This window comes from Podarcis tiliguerta (genome assembly GCF_965153285.1).
Source record: "Podarcis tiliguerta genome assembly, chromosome: 5".
Lineage (NCBI taxonomy): Eukaryota > Metazoa > Chordata > Lepidosauria > Squamata > Lacertidae > Podarcis > Podarcis tiliguerta.
In genome coordinates, this window is record NC_139538.1 from 33,458,328 (window position 1) to 33,479,906 (window position 21,579).

General features: G+C 43.2%; 1 protein-coding gene and 1 long non-coding RNA gene across 2 annotated transcripts in view; one reads left to right on the plus strand and one right to left on the minus strand.

The window, feature by feature from the left end:
- Positions 1–11,465: 11,465 nt before the first annotated feature.
- On the minus strand, positions 11,466–12,534 carry LOC310678696 (small ribosomal subunit protein mS25-like). The gene has a single exon (XM_083443037.1). It carries the CDS (start codon positions 12,391–12,393, stop codon positions 11,764–11,766), a length of 630 nt encoding a protein of 209 aa, XP_083299163.1. The 5' UTR covers positions 12,394–12,534; the 3' UTR covers positions 11,466–11,763.
- A 2,214-nt stretch (positions 12,535–14,748) lies between these two features.
- LOC310678736 overlaps positions 14,749–21,579 on the plus strand; it is a 34,503-nt gene continuing 27,672 nt past the window's right edge. Inside the window, exon 1 of the long non-coding RNA XR_014511914.1 lies at positions 14,749–15,259. This is a non-coding gene — a long non-coding RNA (uncharacterized lncRNA). The remainder of the gene's footprint in view (positions 15,260–21,579) is intronic.

A 21,579-nucleotide genomic window follows, 5' to 3' on the forward strand; every position in this document is an offset into this window, starting at 1 on the left:
CCACTCACCTGCTACCTAATCCACTGGAAAGGTGAAGGATTGAACCTGGCACCGTCTGCATATAAAGCATATGCTCTACCGCTGAGCTATGCTCCCTCTCAATAACAATTGGATAGTATAATTGGCTTAATGCTTTTTTATATCCCTGGAAGTTCAAACACTAGGGTTATTCCTTTTTAAATAGCAGATGAACATTCAATAAAGGAGTTTAAAACAGGTCTGCAAAACCTGTGATCCACCAAGTGAACTCCTTGCCTCCCACTTCATCTGCTATGTTTGGCAGGCAAACAAGAGATTAATAGACCTTATTTTTTTCTGCCTGTGTGGGATTGCAAAGAAGAAGAAAAAAGGTAAGCAGCCAATAGGCCCCCACAACACATAGATGGTGGGCTGCAGTAGGGTTGCCATATCACAAACTAAGTGCAGATTTGTTATATAATATCCATAGGTCCTTGCATCATAGGCAAATATATTTCTGTTATCCCAGGTTTTTTAATCTGTTTGGGTGATATTCAGTAATGGTGAAAACTTATGTAAATGGGACTTACTCTTCCTTTCCCCCCTTCTATAACTGCAACCTAAATCTTCTGTGGAGAGCTGAGGGATCCTTCAGAGCAGAGATTGAGCTTGTGGCCATACTGATATGTTGTATTCTAGCCTTTTATTTTTGTGACTCATGCTGGAAGAAAGCAGGCAAAAATATTTTTCATCTCACAGGGTTCATTGCCAGGGGCAGAGTTGCTTTACTAGCTCGCTGCTGGCTGAAATGCAGCCGGCTGTCAGCCAACGTTGCTTTCGTTCAGATGCTGGAAGTCTTTATTAATAAATACCTTCCCACCAACATCTAACAACATCATTCAGAAAACAGGATGAGCTGAAGCAGGGATGGGGAACTTCTGGCTAGCAGACTGATTGTAACCCAGGTGCTGAGATTTCCCCAAGGTTACATCCCCTGTCCCAGGACGTGCCTTTATGTGCTTTTGCTTGTGTTCAGGTCATGCTGAGAGGTACCTGTAAGTGAGGGGCACATGGGGCTCATCAGCCTGGGAAGGAAAATTCTGAAGCTAAACCTCCAACTGCCTTGTGGGATATCTTTGCGAGAAGAAAAGACTAAGGAGTTAACCCTGCACAAATCTGGAGTGGAGTCCTTAAGATGGTTGGATGGTGTGTTGTTCCTTCTGGAACTCCTGCAGCCTAGCTGATGCCAAACATATGGCTCTGCTTTCCTTTGGACTACATCAGCGAGGCCGAGAGTCAGGTCTTATCCTCTGGGCAGCCCAGGACCTCCATACACACTGCCTAGGTTTGTTCCCTGGGGAGGTCATTTGGTGCTGTTAACGCAGCGGTTTGACTTCACCCCTGGAAGCACGCTATTGCCAGCAAAAACATTTCAATGATTGCTGCATTTTACAACATACCTTTTCCCTTACATATTTAAATGGAGACATTTGATTTTATGACAATTTCCCCTATTATCATTAGCATTCATCTTTAAGCTTAGATTAAATGTGCGGGGAAAGGCGGGGAAGATGACTGATTTTACTCCTAGTTCTTGTGCCACACTGTCCTATATTCTGTACCCGCACAGCTCTGTAAGGGTGCTGCAGAGAAGAATCACTGTTCTAAATTGCAATTAGACTGGATATTTCTCATTCTTCCTTCCACTCTTTGCAAAATAATACAACACCACACAAACTTTTCTGCTGGTCTATATTTGGGGAGGGGGGGCACATTGTATACTGAGAGCCAGTGTGGTGTAGTGGTTAAGATTCGTAATCTGGGGAACTGGGTTCGTGTCTCCGCTCCACATGCAGCTGCTGGGTGATCTTGGGTTAGTCACACTTCTCTGAAGTCTCTCAGCCCCACTCACCTCACAGAGTGTTTGTTGTGGGGGAGGAAGGGAAAGAGAAATGTTAGCCGCTTTGAGACTCCTTCGGGTAGTGATAAAGCGGGATATCAAATCCAAACTCCTCTTCCTCCTCCTCCTCTTCTTTTTTAGAATATTAAATACATTGGAAAGACAGACAGAAATGAAATTTTGATGAACGCACACTACAGTAATTTACATTGCTTCAGAGAAGAGGCCAGCTGCCAAACTTTCTGCACTTACTTTGAAAATAGTTCTAGACAAGGACCTGTTTAAATAAGACAATGTAATGACTGATGTGCTGAGGCATGATTGATATACATTGAAAAGACGTGTCAGAATTCTAGCATTTAAAAAGTGCCTTATCTTAAAAATGTAGAAAAGCAAACGGAACAAGCTGGGAAATTAGCAGTCAAAATAGATCGTTGAGACCATGTTATAAATAGCAAATATAAAAATAAGTAGGATTTCTCTGTCATTTCAAATAATTTTGCTGTTACTTGTTAAGTGACTGTTAGAGCACTTTAGGACTGAGTTTTAAGTCATAAATCATGATGAGGCCCTGCCTGTGATTTCAGAGGTGGCAATATTGTATGGTGGCAATAAGCAAGTTGTATACCTGGCTGACAACACACAGGTTTGCCTTCCCAGGTGTATCATCTGTGTTTTTTCTGCCATCATTAACGGTACTTACAGACTTTCAGTGATCATTTCCCATTATATACTGGAAACAACATTCACATCAATAGCCCATTTGCTATTAGCCCCAGTGGCTGCAGGCTAAAGCAAGACGGGATACAGTGCAGCAGCAGCACACTTACACCACTATGTGGCAGAATTGTGCATATTTAGACAATGGCCCAGTTTGCATGCCACCTTCAACCACAGTTAATTTAAAGAATGAACAGTATGCTGGCGCATACTGTTTAGAAGTTTGTGCTTCACTCCTTCCCTGCACCTGCCTGCTGCCTTCTGGGGGAGAAGCAAGCCAGATAGGTTACATGCAGGTATGGGCTCATGGTTTGTGTCCCACAAACAAACCACGATCAGTAAGCCAAAACCAAACCTTAGGTTCCACTTGTGGTTTGCTTGGAGAGAAACAAACCAGTAGTCTGGTTTTACACTGTCCTTTCTGGTGCAGAAGCAGCAGGACTGGGGTTAGAGTGAAGCGCAGACATGAGCAGTGTGCAGCAGTGACTGCATTGTTTGCTTGCATTAAACAATCGTTTGTCTTACTTGTAGCTTAATGTGCAAACTAGGCAGAAAGTTAATTTCCTGGACAGAATTGATAATGAGGCAAGAGGGGCATATTAGACAAGGGGAAAGGGAAAGAAAGAAAAGGAAGATTGACGCTAGTGACATATATGACCATCTCAAAAGAAAGTTTGGAAAATGTCTATCGTGATTAGGGAACTAGGATTAGCAACATTACAGGTGCCCAGACAAAGAAAGAGGATGTGGGTACAATCTGCTTTACCAGTGGGGAAGAAGTGAGAATAAAGATTGAGAAAGCTGAGGACAATACACCGGCTTTCTGTTTTCCTGGATCACTGGCAAAAAGATTTCTGAGTACTTTATTGGTGAAAATATTCAGAATTCTGTCCTCATGAAGGATCTAACAGACAGATCTCTTGCATTCTCTTGGCTACACACCTTGTGTGTATCACACCTTGTCAGGAGGGTTAAATATTGTGTTATGGTGTAATGCGCTTCTTGGCAGCTCACATTGAGCAGGGGACATATTACTGTGTTTTGTACCAGCTGTGCCCTCTGAATACTGGCAGGCTGACAGATAAAGTCCTAAAATGGCAAAAACATGATAACAATTACTGTCTGAATACAAAACTTCCAGTCTTTACAGTATAATAGGGTAATCCAATGCTCAAGGAGCTGGCGCAAAGCATGCTGGCCCAATTGAGGCTGCTCTATAGTCCATCAGAAGCCTAGAGGAGGTGAAAGTACCAAGCTGAGCAGGTATTTACAAAGCAAATACACAAAATACAGAATGTTGGTGTATCCAACCTTGCTGCCAGCTGTTGATGTACACAGAGGAGTATTTATAAATCACTCGGTTCTGCTTTGGTCAGACCTCACCTGGAATACCGTTTCCAGTTCTGGGCACCACATTTTAAGGGGGATATCGACAAGCTGGAACATGTGTAGAGGAGGGCAACCAAGGTGATAAAGGATCTGAAAGCCAAGCCTTATGAGGAATGGTTGAGGGAGCTGGGTATGTTTAGCCTGGAAAAGAGGAGACTGAGAGGAGATATGATAGCCATCTTCAAATATCTAAAGGGCTGTCACATGGAAGATGGAGCAAGCTTGTTTCTGTTGCTCCGGAGGGTAGGGCTCGAAACAATGGATTCAAATTACAAGGAGATTCCCACTAAACATTTCAGATGGTAATATCTGTTTGACAGTGGAACAGATGACTTCCGAGGATGGTTGATTCACCTTCATTGGAGGTTTTTAAACAGAGGTTGAATGGCCATCTTTAGCTGAGATTCTGGCCTTGCGGTGTGTGTGTTTGTGTGAGCCTCGGGGTCTCTTCCAACTCTACAATTCTACTATTCCAGAAGGAGAGGGGTTGCTTGCCGTGGCACACTGAGCTCCCCAAACTGCCAGTCTGGTGGCAAATTTTGCATAAATTGCACAAACTGCAGCAGGGCCAGGAAGCACCAGGGAGCCTGCAAGGAGAGAATGGTGGGGTGGTAGAGCATCGGTATGCTGCCCACATGGAGCCAGAGAGCTTGACCCTTCCTAACAATGACCCCAGATGAGGCCAATGAGGAGCTAGTGGGCAGAACACACCCACTTGGCATGTTCCATGAGAACTCCAGAGGAGGAAGAGCAGGGTGGAATGGGCAGGCAGCTCCTGTGGTTGAAGCTTTGCATTTAAGTCAAGCACCACTTTGTACACTAATGCACAAAGCATGGGAAATAAACAAGATGAGCTTGAGCTCTTGGTACAGCAAACTAAATATGACATAATAGGCATCACTGAAACCTGGTGGGATAAGTCCCACGATTGGAATGTAAAAATGGAGGGATACAATCTATTTCAGAGAAACAGACCAGACAAGAAAGGAGGAGGAGTGGCGTTATATGTCAGGGATGTGTATACCTGTGAAGAGATCCAAGATTTAGAACCTCAAAGCCAAAGTGAGAGCATTTGGGTCAAAATTAAGGGAGAGAAGAATAATAGTGACCTCACTGTGGGAGTTTACTATAGATCCCCAAGCCAAACGGAGGACATAGATGATGCCTTCCTGGAACAGATGGCCAAGCATGCAAAAGGAAGGGAGATAGTAGTAATGGGGGACTTCAATTACCCAGATATTTGTTGGATGTCAAACTCAGCCAAGAGCATAAGGTCAAACAGATTCCTCACTGGCCTTGCAGACAACTTCATTGTCCAGAAAGTGGGAGAAGCAACAAGAGGAACAGCCATTTTAGATCTGGTCCTAACCAATGTCGATGACCTGGTTAATGGGGTAGAAGTGGAAGGATCATTAGGCGCAAGTGATCATGCTCTTCTGAAGTTTACTATACAACGGAAAGGAGCAGCCAAGCATACTAGGACTCAATTTCTTGACTTTAAGAAAGCCGACTTCATAAAACTTAGGGAAGTGCTGGGTGAGATCCCATGGACAGTAATACTAAAAGGAAAGGGAGTTCATGATGGCTGGGAGTTTGTTAAGAGGGAGATAGTAAAAGCACAACTTCAGGCAATACCAATGAGACGGAAACATGGAAGGTGCCTAAAGAAGCCAGGGTGGCTATCTAAAGAACTTTTAACTGAGTTAAGATTAAAAAAGGATGTGTACAAAAAATGGAAAAGGGGGGAAACCACCAAAGAGGAATTCAAACAAATAGCCAGCACGTGTAGACACAAAGTCAGAAAAGCTAAAGCACAGAATGAACTCAGGCTTGCTAGAGAGGTTAAAAGCAACAAAAAAGGCTTCTATGGGTATGTTCGTAGCAAAAGGAAGAACAAAGAAACAGTGGGGTCACTCAGAGGAGAAGATGGTGAAATGCAAACAGGGGACACAGAAAGGGCTGAACTCCTCAATGCCTTCTTTGCCTCAGTCTTCTCCGATAAAGAAAACAATGCCCGACCTGAAGAATTTGGAGGAAATGATTCAGCAGAGGAAACACAGCCCAGAATAACTAAGGAGATAGTACAAGAATACTTGGCTAGTTTAGATGTATTCAAGTCTCCAGGGCCAGATGAACTGCATCCAAGAGTATTAAAAGAACTGGCAGATGTGATCTCAGAACCACTGGCAGTCATCCTTGAGAATTCCTGGAGAACAGGCGAAGTCCCGGCAGACTGGAAGAGGGCAAATGTTGTCCCTATTTTCAAAAAGGGGAAAAGAGAGGACCCAAATAATTACCGCCCAGTCAGTCTAACATCAATACCAGGGAAGATTCTGGAGCAGATCATTAAGCAAACAATCTGTGAGCACCTAGAAAGGAATGCTGTGATCACCAATAGTCAGCATGGATTTCTGAAAAATAAGTCATGTCAGACTAACCTGATCTCATTTTTTGACAGAATTACAAGCCTGGTAGATGAAGGGAACGCAGTGGATGTAGTCTACCTTGATTTCAGCAAGGCATTTGACAAGGTGCCCCATGATATTCTTGTAAAGAAGCTGGTAAAATGCGGTCTTGACTATGCTACCACTCAGTGGATTTGTAACTGGCTGACTGACCGGACCCAAAGGGTGCTCATCAATGGTTCCTCTTCATCCTGGAGAAGAGTGACTAGTGGGGTGCCACAGGGTTCTGTCTTGGGCCCGGTCTTATTCAACATCTTTATCAATGACTTGGATGATGGACTCAAGGGCATCCTGATCAAATTTGCAGATGACACCAAACTGGGAGGGGTGGCTAACACCCCAGAAGACAGGATCACACTTCAAAACGACCTTGACAGATTAGAGAACTGGGCCAAAACAAACAAGATGAATTTTAACAGGGAGAAATGTAAAGTATTGCACTTGGGCAAAAAAAATGAGAGGCACAAATACAAGATGGGTGACACCTGGCTTGAGAGCAGTACATGTGAAAAGGATCTAGGAGTCTTGGTTGACCACAAACTTAACATGAGCCAACAGTGTGATGCGGCAGCTAAAAAAGCCAATGCAATTCTGGGCTGCATCAATAGGAGTATAGCATCTAGATCAAGGGAAGTTATAGTGCCACTGTATTCTGCTCTGGTCAGACCTCACCTGGAGTACTGTGTCCAGTTCTGGGCACCACAGTTCAAGAAGGACACTGACAAACTAGAACGTGTACAGAGGAGGGCAACCAAAATGGTCAAAGGCCTGGAAACAATGCCTTATGAGGATCGGCTAAGGGAGCTGGGCATGTTTAGCCTGGAGAAGAGGAGGTTAAGGGGTGATATGATAGCCATGTTCAAATATATAAAAGGATGTCACATAGAGGAGGGAGAAAGGTTGTTTTCTGCTGCTCCAGAGAAGCGGACACGGAGCAATGGATCCAAACTACAAGAAAGAAGATTCCACCTAAACATTAGGAAGAACTTCCTGACAGTAAGAGCTGTTCGACAGTGGAATTTGCTGCCAAGGAGTGTGGTGGAGTCTCCTTCTTTGGAGGTCTTTAAGCAGAGGCTTGACAACCATATGTCAGGAGTGCTCTGATGGTGTTTCCTGCTTGGCAGGGGGTTGGACTCGATGACCCTTGTGGTCTCTTCCAACTCTATGATTCTATGATTCTATGATTCTATGACCACAGGGTTTTGAGCCCCTAGTGCTTTATGGCAGTTAAATCTAGAGAAATAAATGTGTCTAAGAACCCTCATTGTGAGTAAACAAATGTGCCAAACTCCATTTTAACTGGTATCTAATCTGCAAGCAAATCAGTCTTAAATATCCATCGTTGTAAAACAACCCTTTCACCACATTTGCTTAGCATTTTTAGAATAACCATTGGACCAGGATCTTCAGTGTCATACAAACCTGTGCACATCAACCAGTTTGTGCTCAAACGGATGACTAAGAACAAATAATAGAAAGAAGGTTCTAATAATTATATAGAATCTTTTTTAGTACATGTTCTTTTAAAATCAGACTTTTAGAATTCCCTGAATAGAATGGAATGCAAATGAGATAAGGGTCCCCATAGGGACGTTGAGTTCATTATTTGACCCTCCCCACAAGCCAAAGGCCATTTTCATGATTCACTGCTGAGGAAAACCCAAGTTGAAAAACAACTGGTATGCAAACCGTAAACTTCTTCACCACATATTTTATTTCCTCTTTTTAGAGGGAAGCAAGCAGACCAAAGTTCCTGTTTGTGTTTTTTTTTTTAAAATGTCACCCTTCTGAAGTTATGGTGAATTCAAGGTGGTGTTGTAGTAGTGGCAAAAGATTAAGTACGCATTTCCACCATCACTACCAGGTACTTAGTTGTGGGAAGAAGGGGAAGATATGTAAATGGTGTCAGAGAGATGCATATCTTTGGTGTTGTAGCTAAGCTCTGTGGAAAATTACACAGTAGAGCAACTTTAATGTTGTTTTTCCTTGTTGCAGTCAGAATTATTCAGAAACTATACTAGTTACAGGCAAGCTACCAATCTCCCTCCCTTACCCTGAGTAAATGAAAAAGTAAAAAGAACCACTGGTTTCCTCTTTTCCAAATTTCTGGTCACAAAACTTCTCAGTGAACAGTGCCCTCAAAGTGGAAAACAAAAAACCAGTGCAAAACAAAACAAAAAACTTTACACCAAGCAGTTAGCTGCTGACAGTGACGCTCTACTTCTCAGAAAAACTTGTGTTTTTTAAAAAAATAAATAACAAGTGATTTACAACAGCAGAAGCAAATATATTTATTACTAGGTTAATGTTTATTGCTTGTAATAACATCTAAACTAAAACATGAAAGAGACAGGCTACAGTACACGAGAAATCCCTAGCTGTAGTTATGCGTTGATAATGGTTAGATAACTTGCCCTTTTTGGTTGCAAGCAGTATGGGAGATAGACAGGTACAGTTGTACCTCGGGTTACAAACTCTGCTAACCCGGAAGTAGTACCTCAGATTGAGAACTTTGCCCCAGGATGAGAACGGAAATTGCGCCGCAGTGGTGTGGACGCAGCAGGAGGCCCCATTAGCGAAAGCGCGCCTCAGGTTCAGAACTGTCTCGGGTTCAGAACGGACCTCCGGAAAGAATTAAGTTCGTAACCTGAGGTACCACTGTAACTAACAAATAAACATAAAAATAGTCCTCTGGATGCTATTGGACTCCAACTTCCATCATCCCCAGCTAGCATGGCTTATAGTCTGGGGTGATTGGAGTTGTATTCCAACAACATTCAGTGAGCCATCGGTTTTCCATCCCCTTATTAACGTGATATTTTTCTCTTGAAAGCAAAGTGTTGAAGAGAACAAAGAGTTAAATGTGTGGGTACAACTGAAACCAAGTGATGCTAAAAATAAAAGTGGAATTTCCCACAAACACTGAATGACAACTAAACGAGGAGGTATGTGGCAACTTAAAAACTGACAAATATACTGTGGCATTGACATTTATGAACTGAAGTGCAGTTCACACACACACACACACACACACCTATTTCAAACCCTCCAACATTTCTCCAGTGAAAATAGGGACGTCCTAGTTCATCATCATCATCATTTTATTATTTATACCCCACCCATCTGACCGGGTTGCCCCAGCCACTCTGGGCGGCTTCAAACATATATAAAAACATTAAACATTTAAAAAGTTCCCCATACAGGGCTGCCTTCAGATGTCTTCTAAAGATTGTATAGTTACTTATCTCTTTGGTTCGGCGGTCACATAATTCCATACCTTCCAACATTTCTCTGATGAAAATAGGACCATCATAAGGAAAGCAGGACATTCTGGAATCAAATCAGAAACCAGGATGGCTTCTGTAAATCCAGGCCTGTCCCTGGAAAATATGAGACACTTGGAGGGTCTGCTATTTTCATGCCTTACTGACCCACTGTGGTCAACCTCCTCAGTTGCAATCCTCTGTAAATGTTCCCCTGTGCAATAATTCAACTTGAAAATGGCTTCCTATTGACTCCAGGAGGGGCTTTTTCAGTCTAAAACCTTCATGGAGGGAATGGGGGTGGGCCTGTTGTACGCTGGTTGAGGAGGCTCCATAGGCCACTTCCAGTCTACAGACTGCTGGCTCTTCATCCCACTATGTAAGCTAGGGTTATTTGCTACAACCTTTGGCGAAAGTACTGTCTTACTATACTAATTAATCTCTACATAGTTAGATGGACAACCTCTGCCCTGTGGGAGGAAGTGGAGACTGAGGGACACAGGCAAAGCCAGCATCAACGCATTCTCCATTTGGACCTCTCCCTCCCTCGCCTGTTCTATCATATTTTTTTCAGTCCTTTTAAACTGTAAACCACCTTGGGCGCCTTGGCATAAAGACAGTATACAAATGCAATGAATAAGAAAAAAAAAATCTTAGCTAGTGTTTGGACACCTGTTGAAAAGGTGGCTCATTTTTTAGACGCGGGCGGCTTTGGGTAGGGCTTCAAGGTAGCCATTTCTTAAAGCAGCACTGCAGTCTAGTCTCTGAGAATGTTAATGTTTGCAACATATAAAAGGGGCTTGGAAATGCTATAGGAGCCTGTCAATTGTTGTTCTGAGGGATGAAATCATTGCTTATTGAGTCCGTAATCAAGCTAAAATAAACATCTGCTATCCTTCACTTAGGGATGCGGGTGGCGCTGTGGTCTAAACCACTGAGCCTAGGGCTTGCCAATTGGAAGGTCGGCGAGATGAGCACCGCAACCCCAGAGTCGTTCGTGACTGGACTTAACTGTCAGGGGTCCTTTACCTTTTTTATCCTTCATTTATTGCTTTGGTCATGGCATTCGGATAGAGTAAAAGAACAGTTGCTGCTGGTAATGCAAGGGACAAGAGGTCCAGTTCTGGAAGAGGGTGGTGGTTCCTTTCAGAAGAGCTAGTAAAATAATATAGGGCAGATACAAAGTCTTTCCCCATGAGACAAGTTGCTTAGAATGAAGGCCACAGTCTTGACACCTGAATTTTATAAGGTTTTTTGGAACCAGGTTGGCAGTGGGGAGGTTAGCTGATAGTGCCAAGCCAGGAGCCTGCTGATTGAGTCAGCCAGCTTGCATTGCAAGCAAGCTGGCACCCTTTGTCTCCAAGTGCCTTGTGTTTGCTTGAGATAGCTCATGACCCACTAGCCTACTTACATAGTTTCTATGCAGGGATAATGGCATATCTGAGGGACTTCTGGGGAGATGCACGGTGTGTTCTGTGTATAGAGACATTACACCCCACGCATGAATTCCCTGCTGGTGGAGGTAATACAACTTTATCAGTACAGTGGTACCTCGGGTTACAAACGCTTCAGGTTACAGACTCCACTAACCCAGAAATAGTACCTCGGGTTAAGAACTTTGCTTCAGGATGAGGACAGAAATCACGCGGTGGCAGCACGGCAGCAGCAGGAGGCCCCATTAGCTAAAGTGGTACCTCAGGTTAAGAACAGTTTTGGGTTAAGAACAGACCTCTGGAACGAATTAAGTTCTTAACTAGAAGTACCACTGTATTTTTTTTAATTCCATAATTTATTTAAAAGATTCATCCTTACTTGTTTTAAGTAAGTCCAGATATTTTTCTGTTACTTAAATGGTGGTTTGTAAAAAGACCAATGTGTTGTCATCAGTGTTAAGGTGCCCACTTTCTTGTCAGTCTGAATGCTTTACTCCCTGCCGTAGAAAGTTGGCTTAGGAAGCAGCACTCTCTTTCATGGCAGTTTTATATTTCCCAGTCATCTCCTTTGGTAATGGCACATTACCAGGGCAGGCAATATGGCCTCCAATTTCACACATACATTGCCGCAAGTGTTACTTTTTGGGGCCAAATATTGTGGGATGCCGTAGCTTCATTTTCTCTTGTGCTTCTCCCTGCAGTGTCTCCTCGCTTTTACCAAGAACTTTCTTAACATGTTCTGCGATCTCTTTGTTAGTCTTTTCTTCCACATCAACCAGGACTTGCTCCCCAGTATCTAAATAGAATTTTAAGCATGGCGGTGGTTTTATGTTCTTAAACATCACAATCTGAAGCCAAGGGTTTGTGTACTGAATCTGAGGTATGTTGAAAAACACAAATTTTCTGGCTCCTTTGCTGAGAGGCCCCCTCGTGTTGTAGTTCACCGTCATCACCTTCATGGCGTCCTTGAAGATGATGTCGCCCTGGCTCAGGTACTGCAGCGTCTTGCGGATGGGGAACTGGCTCTTCATTGGCATGGCGGCGGCAGCCAGCAGCCCCGCGCGCACCGTGTAGCCAAGGGCAGCGGCACAAGTCTGCGGCGCAACTTCCTTGCTCTGACCCACCTGGGTGGGAGCGAGGTACCACTGTATTGAGAAGTAATTGAGAAGAGCTGCATTGAAGCAGTAATAATGGCACATTATTTGTTGGAGCACTTTGGGGGACAGAAAAAACAGCATTTTGAGTGGTGGTGCACTTGTCACCATTACGTATATCTGGGCATGCAGTCTTTAGGTCTTGATCTTCAGTGCCTTGTTTCTGTTGTGTTAGATATTTGGTTTTTAGCTTCATGGAAGCTTCCTGGAATTCCTTGTTCACAAAGTAATAGCAAATGGCATCCAAGCAGCAGTTGGTGTTGGCAATAATTCCTGCAAGGTTTGTAAAGTTGTCAATTTTTTCTATCTGAGTGCAGCTGGCCTCAGCGAAGTCAGCTATGGACCGAATTAAGTATGCAAGATGAATAGGTAAGAAGCATATGACAAATACGCTCATATTTCCAAAAATGATATTGATTGCTTTCTGGATGCGCTTTTCTTCATATGGGTTTGTTTTCTTCTTCTTCACGAGTTTCTTTGTGATTTGAATGGAACAGAAACTAAAAATAGTTAATGGTATAAAAAATCCCCAAATGACAGATGCAAAGACATACATTGATGGTTCTCTGGAAATCCTTCTAAAGCAAGTCCCTGATGAAGCTCGTTTCTCAAATTTTTTAGTTACATATACAATGCTGATCATCAAGGCCCAGAGAAACCCAGAGATAACAGCTGACTTCAGAGGGGACCGTATATGCCTTGCTTTGAGGGGATATTTTATGGCAATGTATCGATCAACTGCTGTGATGGTGATAAGGAAGATGCTCATATACCTGTTAATGAAGTATGCAGACTCAAAGGCCAAACACAGTGTAGTCACACCGATTGTCTTATAAGCCATCTTGAAAGGCAAAGTAAAAAGCAACAAAAAATCTGCAATGGCTAAGTTGGTCATGTATACTCTCGTTTCAGTCCACTTGCTCAGAGTGCAACAGAATATCTTCAAGGCCAAGGCATTCAGGATGACTCCAAAGCAGAAAATGGGGATATAAATAAGTGCTTGAGTGAGAAATATCTCTTGACTGCTAGTGGTGTTGCAGTTCAATTCCTGACGCACTTCTTGGGTCATTTCCACACCGGTGCTGTAAAAGAAACATGCTATAGTTATTATATACCTTTATTGGCCAGGCAAAAACGTCCCTCTTCCACAGGGCCTTTGGCTGTTTAACATCCTGTGCACTTTGGGATGTGTTAGTGGGAGCGGGTGTGGGGAGTGGGGTTATTGGGTTGTTATCGTTTTTATTGTGTGTTTTGTGTTTTTATCTTGTACAGTGATACCTTGGGTTACATACGCTTCAGGTTACATACGCTTCAGGTTACAGACTCCGCTAACCCAGAAATATTACCTCGGGTTAAGTACTTTGCTTCAGGATAAGAACAGAAATCGTGCAGTAGCGGTACAGCGGCAATGGGAGGCCCCATTAGCTAAAGTGGTGCTTCAGGTTAAGAACAGTTTCAGGTTAAGAACAGACCTCCAGAATGAATTAAGTACTTAACCCAAGGTACCACTGTATTTTAATGCTGTGATCCACCCTGGGATCTACAGATGAAAGGAAGTGTGCAAATTTTATAAATAACATTAACAATAATATTCATGTAATGCCAGCATTCAAGCTGTTAATAATAATCTTTCATACTTCTACAGAATTTTGCATTCCAAATATTTTGCTTATTTAAATATGTACGCTTATTTAAATATGTAAGCAGCACTGTCATATAAATTATGACAGCAGGCCCATAAAAGTATATCAGTATTATTTATCCTCATATAGCAGTAGATACCGTAGTCCTGATCAATTATAAATATAACTGGAGATCTCTTTTTCCCCCTGGCATGGTTATAACTAGCAGGAGTGCCAGTTTGGCTCCGCAACCATAGGTGGCCGGGATTGTGGGTGCCATACAGCGTGCATGGCCCTGGCACTGAAATTTGTGAGTGCCCGGCCCCTTTATAGGGAATTTTGTGAGTGCTCTGGCACCAAGGGCCCCAGGGAGTTGGCACCTATGATAACCAGCCTGAACCAGAAGTGTCTGCAATCATACTTGGAGCTAACTGCATGGAGTTCGTGCCAACACAGTTTACAGTTATAGTCATGTTGCCATTATAATGTAGTCAAGGAGTCCTGTATGACAATCTCTTGAAACTCAACTAGATTTGGTGTCACAAAGGACTTTCTATCCGCTGAGGCTGATGTGCTGACTGTAGACAGAGGGAGACTAGTCACAATGATCCATGCCCTGTTAACTTCAAACTTCGGCTACTCTGCAGACAGTTTGGAAACTACAGCTAGTCCATAACACCGCAGCCAACCATTGCTTGCCAGTTTTGAAACCAATGAATGAGCATCTATTAGAATATTCTGTTCTATTCCCACTACGCAAAGTGATTGTCCTTATCTAGCAATTAAATTAGAATAACAAGATAGCATATAAATTATGTACAAAACAAATAATATGTAAGGTTGACCTTGCAGAGTCTTGTTTAAGGACTTCACCATCTCACAAATGGAGAAAATTGTCCCATCATGAGATTAAAAGGGGGGAGATAAACAAGCCACCCATATTTTTGATTTTCACACTATTTGCTTCCCAACTGCATATTTTTAACATCTGCTAGATTAGAAAGAAAAGCGTGAGTTTACAGACAGTAGTGGATTCTAGCCTGCTGAAAAGCCTGAGGACAACCTTTTGGGCAGGCTGCAATCCACTGCTGTGTAAACTCAGTCTTTGCTTCTGATCTGGCAGCTGTTAAAGAAATGTGCAGATGTGAACCCTGGAAGCAAAGACTTTGCAAATCTGAGTGGTGTTCAGCTGCAGCAGGGAGAAACTATCAGATTAAAAGCACAAAGACAATGTCTCCACACAGCAGAACTTACCACTCAAGAGTTCCAAGTAGTCCACTTGAACAAGTCTGGGATCTTTTGGTTGAGCTTGGATTATCCTTGCCGTAGGTTTGTTTTCTTTTCAACTCAGTGTGGTAAGTCTGGCTACTCAGCCTCTTCTTTTGAAAATCTTGTTCTCACAGTCTGTTTTTCCTGTGAACCAGCTGTTCCGCTCTTGAAAAGTTGTCTTGAAATCATATCTTGAAAAGTTTAGCATTTTAATTTTGAAGTTAGTTTTCTCAGATTTCGTAGGCACAGCGGCAAAGTTTTAAGACTGTATCTTTGTCAGTTAGATCTTTATCTATTTACGTATATATAGGCTTTTCTGCAAACACATTTTTTTCCATGACTAATAAGTCATTTGCTGTTTTTCTGTTGTTAAATAATGCTTAGTCAAGGAAATGGATTCGAAGTCGTGTGGTCTGTTGCAAAATACAGCGCAGTATCTCACTAAGAACATAAGAACAGTCTGCTGGATCAAGCCAATAGCCCAGGGGTCAGCAAACCTTTTCAGCAGGAGGCCGGTCCCCTGTCCCTCAGACCTTGTGGGGGGCCGGACCATATTTTTTGGGGGGAAATCAACTAATTCCTATGCCCCACAAATAACCCAGTGGTGCATTTTAAATAAAAGGACACATTCTACTCATGTAAAAACACACTGATTCCCAGACCGTCTGTGGGCCGGATCCAGTCCCCGGGCCTTAGTTTACCTACCCATGAGCAATAGCCCATCTAGTCCAAACTGTCTTAATATTGTTTTTAATGCTGCAAAGCTGCCCTGGGACCTTAGGGTGAAGGGCAGATAAGAAGTAAGTAAGGAAATAAATAAAAAATATTCTCCTTGCTTCCTGGCTTCCTTGCATTCTCTCCAGTTCATCCTCCTTGCTTTTTGACTTCCCTGCTTTCCCTCTCCTCCTGCCCGACCCCCCAATTTTCCTTCTCCATTTAGTGCCCCTTGCTTCACCATGACATTTCTCCTTCCCATTTCATGCCATAGTCATTTCCCTTCCTTTCCCTTCCACTAACCCACAGAGTCCCGGTCAAAGGAGCCAACTCCTAGGGGCCAAGGGGACTTTGGACCTCCCCACAATAAAATATTTTTTGGGGTGTTTCTCCAAAACTTGAGGGGCACTGCCATTCAAATGGTGTGTGCGTACCATGTCATGAGATTGATTATGCGGGAGGGGACCACTCCAATATTTTATTGAAGTTGGCACCCCTGGCTCTGAGCAAGTTCCATTCTACCTATGTGTGCAGTTTTCTGCTCCTGATGGGCAGTGTTATGTACTGAAGTTCTCACCCTGGGCCCGCAGGGGGATACTGTAGATAGTTCAGGTCCACATATGCAAATAAGGGATCGAAAGTGACGTTCAGTGATTGGATAGTTATAGAAAATGGTTACTGTTGCGTTCTAGTGGAGCTCTATATAAGCAGGCTGGCTGAACCCTTTAGTTCAGTTCTGTTCTGGCCTGTGAATAAACAAGAGCTATTTGAAGAATCGCGGTGTCGTCTGATAATGTTTACCCACAACTTAACAGGCAGGTTCCCAGCTTTGCAAGAGAACAGCTTCAGTCTGCAGCCAGTAAGCTATGGCGCAAATGCAAGAGAGACGTCAGTCTGCAGAATCGAAAGAGGAGGCATGTTTTTTGGGAGGCGGGGGGAGAGGGAAGGGAGAAAGAGGAATGCTCTTCCACTACCATCATAAGGAGGGTGCAAAGCAGGTCTGAGCCCCAGCAGAGAGGCTTGATATTCCCTATCCATGCTCTGACCCAGCACCCTTAATAAGCTACAGTTCCCAGTGGTGCACACTATTTTTTTTGGTTCACCTCAGGCAGCAGAGTGTCTTGGGCAGCCCTGGATATGACAGAGCTGGTGGATGGATGGGAGGGAGGAGCTGAATTTCACCTGAGTGGCTATATTGATGTAGCGCCAGCACAAGTAATCCGACAGCTTTGGATGGGATTGGCAGGTGAGCAGGCAGCTGATTCATTATTTCTGTCTTAACTACCGTAGATGAAATGGCGACAGCGAGCCATCACAAAACTGCACAAAACTGGTCGTCTGAATCTTTGTGGCATTGATAAAATGCACCTTATTGTAGGTTAGCTAACGTATGTGTTATGTACTGAAGTTCTCACCCTGGGCCAGCAGGGGGATACTGTAGATAGTTATGCAAATGAAGGATCGAAAGTGACGTTCAGTGATTGGATAGTTTGTATGCAAATGAAGGATCGAAAGTGACGTTCAGTGATTGGATAGTTTTAGAAAATGGCAACAGTTGCATTGTTCTGGAGCTTTATACAGTAGTGCCCTGCAAGACGAATGCCTCGGAAGACGAAAAACTCGCAAGACGAAAGAGTTTTCCGTTTTCTGAGATGCTTCGCAAGACGGATTTCCCTATGGGCTTGCTTCGCAAGACGAAACGTCTTGAGCCTTTTTTTTTAAACCGCCAATGCATTCCTATGGGAAACTGTCAATACGCATTGGTGCTTCGCAAGATGAAAAAACTCGTAGAACGAAAAAACTCACACAATTAATTTCGTCTTGCGGGGCACCACTGTATAAGCAGGCTGACTGAGCTCCTCAGTTAGTTCTGTTCCAGCTTACAAATAAAGAGCTGCTTTGGAAGAATCGCTGTGTCGTCTGATATGTTCCCCCACAACTTAACAGTATGTATTTTATAAAGTGACTAATAAATATAAATAGTAACTAGGAGCATGAGATTCTTAATCCCACGGTTGTGGGCTTGAGACCCACACTGGGCAAAAGATTCCCGCATTGCATGAGGTGTTAGACTAATGATCCTCATGATCCCTTTCAGCTCTATAATTCTATGATGCCATGAACTAGCTAATCATGGGAGGCCTTCAATGTACAGTGGTACCTCGAGTTACAGACGCTTCAGGTTACAGACTCCGCCAACCCAGAAATAGTACCTCGGGTTAAGAACTTTGCTTCAGGATGAGAACAGAAATCATGCGGTGGCAGTGGGAGGCCCCACTAGCTAAAGTGGTACCTCAGGTTAATAACAGTTTCAGGTTAAGAATGGACCTCCAGAACGAATTAAGTTCTTAACTGAGGTACCACTGTAGCTTTGAGATTGCATACACAGTGGAACAATCCTCCCAGAGGCAATGGTGTGTGGGTGTGTGTGTATGTGTACGCATGAGGAGGACAGGGTGGGAAGTCCCATTGTGCCAGCAGAAGAATAAGAGTTTGGCTTTGATATCCCGCCTTTCACTCCCTTTAAGGAGTCTCAAAGCGGCTAACATTCTCCTTTCCCTTCCTCCCCCACAACAAACACTCTGTGAGGTGAGTGGGGCTGAGAGACTTCGGAGAAGTGTGACTGGCCCAAGGTCACCCAGCAGTTGCATGTGGAGGAGCGGAGACGCGAACCCGGTTCCCCAGATTACGAGACTACCGCTCTTAACCACTACACCACACTGGCTCTCAGAAGGCCTTGTGTGGCTAGTGGGACCTGCTAGTTGAATCCAGACCCATGTACTGTATTTTAAAAAGAACTTGTTCACACATTTTTGCGTGGATGACAACAGCCTATGATGTCTCAACCACACAAAAGGAATGGTGAACTGTAAGGGTTGCTTCCTGTTCCAGACCTCTCTCTTCAAGGCCTTTTTTACATATAAATAATAATAGAAAAGTTCTTCCAGATTCTCTTTTCCCCTTACCCAATCTTGAAATAAGGCTTGGCTGCTAGTGATCCAAGGTCAGTCACCTGTGTGATTACTCCTTTTTCTGTAGCCACTAACAGGCTCACGGATAGTTCAGTCAGAAGAGCATGAGATTCTTAATGTGAGGGTCGTGGGTTCGAGACCCACGTTGGCCGAATTTTTCCTGCATTGCAGCGGTCTGGACTAAACGACCCCCTTGGTCCCAACTCTACAATTCTATTATTCTTTGTGGTGAACTAGCAATAACGAAGCTGGAGGAAGAGTAGAGAGGTAAACAAAGCCGACAATAAATCCTTGAAAGAAAATCTTTCTTCCAGCATTCAAAAGGCATCTTCAATTTAATGCTGGCCAGGAATCAGGATCCCAAAGTGGAAGTTAGCAAGCTGCAGGCTTCTAGTGCTTAAGAGCTTTCTTCTCTGAAGTGTGGTTGGCTGACTTCCTGCTAACTACAATGTCTTGGAACTGAGTCTCTGTTGTAGCTTAGCTTTAATTGCATTTCCTGTTGCACCAAAGAAGAAGTCTAAGCTTGGCATAATAAACTCAAGCTTATGATGTAACCCCATGTATTTCTATACTTAATCATTTAATTAATTTCATTATATACTGCTCAATTGTAAAAAACAGCAAACTTCAGTTTTATGTATTACGGTGGTACCTCGGGTTAAGTACTTAATTCGTTCCGGAGGTCCGTACTTAACCTGAAACTGTTCTTAACCTGAAGCACCACTTTAGCTAATGGGGCCTCCTGCTGCCGCCGCGCCACCGGAGCACGATTTCTGTTCTCATCCTGAAGCAAAGTTCTTAACCTGAAGTACTATTTCTGGGTTAGCGGAGTCTGTAATCTGAAGCGTATGTAACCTGAAGCGTATGTAACCTGAGGTACCACTGTATATGTCTTATATTACATGTGCTGTTCTTGCTACTTTTGCTTTCTTGCTGAAATCTGTTTGTTCCTTTTTTTGGCTACTGCCTTTATTTTGGTTGATCAATATATCTTGATTTGATTGTAATGTGGTTGGTGTTGTTAGACCCCTGTTCACTTGAGCAACTCATATAGCCCAACAGAATCATTAGCTAACAACACAAACCTATCTGTCTTTATTAAGAAGTGAGTCTCATTGTGTTCATTAGCACTTATTCTCAGATAAGTGCATACAATTCAACTTTCAGGGTGTTTTCGCACATTAAAGCATATTTAAATTGCTCTTGTATTTACTTGTGTGTACAGTGCAGGTATTTATTATTGCATTTTGGTACTGTCCTTCCAAGGAGCTCAGTGTCATGTTACATGGTCTTCCCCTTGCCTTCATTTTATCCCTGAGGTAGGCCACACCAGCAAGCAAAAGTGACCAGCAAGCAGTTGAATATGCACATCCCGTTTATCATTCTTTTCTGTCTTCAGAGGCGGTAAACAGGATAGAAGAGAGTCAAAGTGTATCATAAATTGTTTATTTAATACGTTTTAACACATGTTCGTGATCAGTTGTTTCAAGGCACATACACCCAAAGTGGTTGTTTTGTTTTAAATGTAAAGCTTTCGAAAACACCATCTTACGAAACAGCAATAAAACCAGCCGCAGTAAAATAAAAAACAATTGAAGCTCCAAAACCAACAGTAAACTCAGTCAGGAGGACGAAATGCCTGATTCTTGAAGGAAAATGCACCCCTTTGTCATCCTTTGAAACAAACAAACAAAAAGGGATGGTGGCAAATGGCTGACAGTTTCTACAACCACCTGGGTCTAGGGAGGGGCTCTAATAACCTCTTTCAATGGGACCAGAACCACCTCGTCTCTTAATGAACTATTTCTGGAGACACATCACTTTGTTATTTGCTTGTTGTCCTTAATATAGTTAGTAAATTGAACCAGGAACTGCAGTTCAGTACAGCAGCAGGCCTGATTAGCTGGATGCAATTGGAAACATGGTTTCACTTGGTGCCCCTCACTTTCCCCCATGGCAATCTGTGGCTGAAGCAGCGTGCTTGCAATGAAACTCTGCAATGCTGACAAGACGTGTCGGAGATCTCCCATCTTTTAAACCAAGGCTTTGTTTCCGACGGCACATTTCTCAGAGCCCCCCCACCCCCATTGATGACTATGACTCAGCTGAATCCAATTAAAAAATCCATAACAGCAAATACTTCATTGTTCACATGACCCCGATTAAGTATTGAAATATATTTCAAGGAAAAGTAAACATCTATAAGAGAAGGAGTGTAGAATGGGGAATACCGATAGGAACAGAGCGACCTGTTTTCATTCACAATAAGGTGCTCATCTTTTTTGGACATGGGTTCCACAGAGAAATGTCATAAAAGCAGCCTGCCATCTCTTTGCAGAAGTACAAAAATATTTTTTTATCGGGGGGTTGGAACCCCCAAAGGGTGCTTTTATAAACAAAAACAAGCAACTCGATAAAGACTGAGCACCGTATTTTCCCGTGTATAAGACGCCCCCTATTTTTGGGGACTCCAAATTAAGAAAATGGGGGGAAATCGCCAAGAGTTGTTGAACTATTTTTTGGGGGGATTACACATACTTGTTGAGCGTTTTTGGGGTGAGGCAGAGTTGTTGAGCATTTTTTTGGGGGGGGGGAGGGCTTGCCAAAAATCGCTCACCTGCCTAATTGATGGTGACACTCACACACATTGCAAAAGCCACCGATTTTCTGTCCCACCAATAACACGCACAATAGCCTCACAAAAGGAACCAATCCCACGT